This window comes from Nicotiana tomentosiformis, chromosome 11 (genome assembly GCF_000390325.3).
Source record: "Nicotiana tomentosiformis chromosome 11, ASM39032v3, whole genome shotgun sequence".
Lineage (NCBI taxonomy): Eukaryota > Viridiplantae > Streptophyta > Magnoliopsida > Solanales > Solanaceae > Nicotiana > Nicotiana tomentosiformis.
The window spans coordinates 91415035-91420118 of NC_090822.1; the positions used below are offsets into that span (position 1 = coordinate 91415035).

At 38.1% G+C, this 5084-nt stretch overlaps 1 protein-coding gene across 1 annotated transcript; it reads right to left on the reverse strand.

The window, feature by feature from the left end:
• Positions 1–1330: 1330 nt before the first annotated feature.
• LOC138901830 (uncharacterized) lies at positions 1331–4364 on the reverse strand. Its single transcript, XM_070189626.1, has 4 exons — positions 3271–4364; positions 2659–3128; positions 1849–2032; positions 1331–1754 (listed from the first exon to the last, which is right to left on the reverse strand). Exons 1-4 carry the CDS (start codon positions 4362–4364, stop codon positions 1331–1333), a joined length of 2172 nt encoding a protein of 723 aa, XP_070045727.1.
• Positions 4365–5084: the final 720 nt, after the last annotated feature.

Genomic DNA, 5084 nt, shown 5'->3' on the forward strand with positions numbered 1-5084 from the left:
CGAAGGTGATTGTTATTGTAGGCACGAGGTGCCATATGTGTAAGATTTTGAAATTGTGATTCATGACTTGTGGTTTATGAGTGTGGTGCCTAGGGGTAATTTTTGTTATAAGTCCATGCGTTGGGAGCGATTTAATTATTTGAGTTATCATCCATTTGTTTCCTTATTTGAGTTTATTTACGTTGTTTCTTTATTACTCGTTTACTACTTGCTACCATTTATGTTTCTATTACTTCATTGTTAGTTGTAAATCAATAATTTTTCTGTCGTTGTTCTTACATTGATGTTCTTTCCATTGTTAGCTTATATATATATTGAACAGGTTTTTATGTCTAATATGTGTCTTGACCTGGCCTCGTCACTACTCTATCGAGGTTAGGCTTAATATTTACTGGGTACCGTTGTGGTGTACTCATGCTACGCTTCTACACATGTTTGTGCAGATCCAGGTATTCTGATTGTATTGTTGAGAGTTGCATCTGTACGGCGGGAGAATTTAAAGTATACCTGCTTAACGTTTGCAGGCTTCAGAGTCACCATCTTACTTTATTTAATTTATTGTTAAATTGTAATTCAAGACAGTATTGTGTTTAGAAATTCTAGTATGTTTTAGTAGTTCTTATGACTCCGTATTATCTATTTTGGAAAATGTATAACTATTGGTCGCTGCGGCATACAGACTACAGTTTGGGGCATACCGACTTTTTCCCAGGATACTAGTGCTTTTTTTGTGATGGATGCTTCACCAGTCCATAAGAATGATCTACATACTGTATCAATCATCTTCATAACTTTTTTGGGTAGAATGAATATATGTGCCCAGTATGTTTGAATACCAAACAACACTGATTTTATCAGTTGTAGTCTGCCAGAGTATGAAAGCAGCCTTACAGACCAACAACTAACTCTTGTTGTGATCTTCTCAATTAGGGGTAGACATTGTTGCACAATTAATTTTTTATATGACAGTGGAACTCCTAGATATCTGAAAGTAAGAGTACTCTCTTTCCCAGTAAGTTCAATATATCATGCTTTTCATATGCATCCACCCCAGCCAGGTAAATAGAGCTTTTATCAATATTAGCTTGTAGTCCAGAAGCTGTAGAAAATCTCTGAAAAGCCTTTTGAAGGAGTTTGATGGATTCAATGTCTGCTCTACAGAACATGAGTAAATCATCAGCAAAACAAATGTGGATTATGCTAGCTTCCTGCATCTGGGATGAAAATTGAAATCCTCATTCTCTGCCAGTTGCATCATTTCTCTTTGCAAGTACTCCATAGCAATGGCAAAGAAGTAAGGGGACATGGGATCCCCTTGTCTGATCCCTCTTTATCCTTGGAATGGTTTTGTAAGCCTTCCATTTATCACTAAGTAATATGAAACAGTTGTAACACATTCCATAATCCATTCAATGAATTTGAAAGGGAATCCAAGATCACTAAGCATTCTTCTCAAGAATCTTCGGTCTATAGTATCATAGGCTTTCCTTAAGTCCACTTTCATAACACATCTAGGAGATACACCTTTCCTATTATACCCTTTGAATAATTCATGGTTGAAAAATATATTATCAATAATACTTCTTCCTTCTATAAAAGTAGACTGTGAGTGCCCTAGCATATTCCCAATCACCTTTTTAATTCTCAGTTGTAACAGCTTGGCAATGATTTTGGACAAGGTATTACAACATGCAATGGGTCTATAATCTTTGACCTGAGATGGTGAGCTAACTTTAGGAATCAGAGTAATAGCTCTGCAATTCACCCTTTTTAGAAGTTCTCATGTTTCAAAGAAGCTTTGTACTGCAGCATACACCTCATTCTTCATTATGTCCCACTGTAAAAAACTCTATAGGATATCCATCAATCCTTGGAGCTTTGTCTGTTGGAATGTCTTTGATGGCTATGTCTATCTCTTCTGTTGTCACTGGCTTTACCAGTGCTGTTTTCTGGTCCATATTCAACACTGGCCCTTTTTTGATAATTTCTGAGTTTGGACATATAATCTCCCCACAGCAGTTTCCCATTAACCCTGTAAAGAATGTAATAAACTCTGTTTCCACATGTGTACGGTCTGTGAGTTTGATATATGTATCTGTATAGATAGATGTGATTGTGTTTTTTCTCTATCTGATCTTCCATTGTGCATGAAAGTACTTGGAATTTGTGTCTCCACACATAATCCGGTTTGCCTTGGATTTATGTTTGAGTGCTTGTTCTTCAATATTGCTCCATTTGTGTATCTCAACCAGTAGCTCCTTCTCCTGGTCAAATAAGTTTTGGCAAAAGGGTTGAGTACGTATGGTAGCTTACACAATCTCTTGTTTTTGTTAGGATTGATTCAACCTTTGTGCATATGAAGCCATATACCGATTTAGATCCTTTAGCTCATGTTTTAAATACTATAACTTCCTACATATACTGCCCATAGCATTTGCACCCTAGTTCTGCTCCCATACCCTATGTAATATTGTATGAAACTCTGGATGTTCCATTATATTCATAAACAGTTTAAATAGTTTTGGTGTAATCTCCTCTTCTGACCACATCTTAGTAGAATAGGAGAATGATCAAACACTCCTGGATTAAGGAAGTTTGCCTATATATGTCCATATTGCTATAACGAGTGAAAGTTGCCCAAAGCCCAATCTATTTTACTATATACTCTGCTGGCCACTGGCTGCTTGTTACACCATGTAAAGTGCCATCCAATTGATCTTATTGGAGTCGGCTGCAAACTATTAAGCATTCCCCGAAATCCTTGAATTTCAATAGATGTGACTGGCTGTCCAATTCTATCTTTAGTAGTGAGAACATTGTTAAAGTCTCCACATAGAATCCATGGTGTACTTATTGGTGCACCAACCTGCTGTAGTTCAGCCCATAATTCCTCCCTGTGCTGCACTGTATTCTTTGCATAGACCACTGTGAGGGCTGTACTAAACTGGCTAGTGATATCCTCTACAGAACAGTGGATATACTGCTCCTTTATTGCTAATATTTGTACATTGATATGATCCTTCCATAAGAGCCAAATTCTATCATTTACTGTTATGTTGTAATTACAATACTGGTTCCATCCTTTAGCTACTTTATGCAGAGTTTTTCTTTCTTTAACTTCTTTAACTCTAGTTTTCACACAACCCCTGATGTCTATTATATGTCTTTCTAGAAAGAGCTTCAACTCTTTCTATTTTGAGAGCTTGTTCAGCCCTCGAATATTCCAGGTGCACACAATCATGGAGGATCTGCCATCCTTTGTGCGCATACAAGCCCTGCCCTGTAGTGCTAGGTTCCTCAATTCTTAGAGCAACAAATCTATTGGCCTTCTGCATTATCATAGGTTCTCTCTGTGTGGTATCATGTGCTTCTATGTTTTTGCCTTTTGACCCTTTGCTATTCTGTTTTACCCTGGCCTGGTGTTCAGTAGTATCCTCTTCTACATTCAGGGAGGCATTTTGTTGTGCCTCTACTTGTGTAGTTCCAGTCTCAGATCCTCCTTTATGTTTTCCCTGCTCTTTGTCTAGCTCTTTTGCTTGCCAGACTAGTTCCTTCTTCCTATTTCTTCTATTTTTTCTCTTAGCCACTTCCTGGTAAGTTTCTTCCTTAGTCTCCGCATTAATCCTTCTGCAGTTGTCTGAATCATGGCCAAATTTTATGCAGTCTACACAAAACTTTATCCTCCAATCATATGTCACCTGCTGTTGAAATACACCAAAAGGTGTGTCAATCTCAATACGCTCTGGTAGGGGCTGAGAAATATCTGCTTCAACCAATACTCTAGCATATGAGATCTTTTCTAGTTTTGCAGTAAATTTGTCTGTATTTAGTGGTCTTCCTACTCTACTAGCCAATTTGCTTAAGGCTTCAGGAGACCAATATCCCACTAGTAAACCTGAGAACTTCACCCATAATGGAATGGTGCTAAGGCACTCTGGATCAAAGTAGAAATCAATTTCCCAGTTCTTCAATATGAAAGGTTTGTTGTGGTATGTGTATGGGCTAGCATGCAAAATCAAATCTCTATCCTCTATCGTATGGAATTTTAAAATATAGTACCCTTCATCATGATATTGTATTTTAGGCTTTGTGACAAAATTCCATACCATTGTTACATAGTTGTCCATTGATCGAGCATATGGTGTGTCTCCAAGTACATATCCTATCAAGGCTGTATTCCAGAATTCCTCCTGCGACTTGATATCTTTTGCTAAAATCTTAACCACCAGCTTACCATCCCTCATCGATGGAGGAACATATGTAAGAGGTTTCCCCATTTGTGATCCACAGTTATTGACATGTCCCTCAATTGGTTCAATTAGCTCCTTCCCCGCCATAACTGTTGGATGCTTAACGGTACCCATTTCAGAGAATTGTAATTGACAAGGTGCATGGATTTCCTTCTTCACTTGCTAATTTTTACCTCCCCTTAAAGGAGAATTCTATTTGGAATTATCAAGTTCTGACTTAATTTCACTCTCCTCCTCGATTGATTGGAATTTCGAAGGGAGAAAGCTGCCAAATGTCAGTGGAATTCTCCTATGATGAATGTCAGTTGCCGGTGTTACCATCGCCTCCGTCAGAGTCGCTGGACGGTCCCCTTTGTGGTGATGTTGGGTCGTCACTTCAGTAAGATGATGTATGTTAGCATTCCTCGCTTAACATGCACCGAGAGCAAAAAGAGACATCCCCCTTGTTGCTATGTATGTCATTAATGGCTTATAATAAATGATTCAATAGTTCAATTCTAGAATTAAATCAGCATGTGTTAGACTTACCTATTCTTATAGATTAGGTGCCATTACGACATCCCAAGGTGGGAAATTGGGGTCGTGACAAGTTAGTATCAGAGCTCTAGGTTCATAGGTGCTACGATTCATAAGAAAGTTTAGTAGAGTCTTGCGGATCGGTACAGAGACGTCAATACTTAGCTTCGAGAGGCTACAGAACTATTAGGAACCACTCCTTTCATACCTTATCATGCGGCATTGATTCAGTTATCATATATCTTATATCCTTTTACATCCACTCGTATATGATGTTGTTCACTCGGTATCAGCTATGCTCCAATAGTTTGTAATGAT

Excerpts from the sequence above, each read along its gene's own strand:
- LOC138901830 (XM_070189626.1), bottom strand. The coding sequence starts at position 4,364 with ATGGGTACCGTTAAGCATCCAACAGTTATGGCGGGGAAGGAGCTAATT. Across the intron at positions 3,129-3,270 it reads AGCACTACAGGGCAGGGCTT|AGTTAAAGAAGTTAAAGAAA; the intron begins GTATGCGCACAA and ends TGTGAAAACTAG. Across the intron at positions 2,033-2,658 it reads AGTGGCCAGCAGAGTATATA|GGTTAATGGGAAACTGCTGT; the intron begins GTAAAATAGATT and ends CATTCTTTACAG.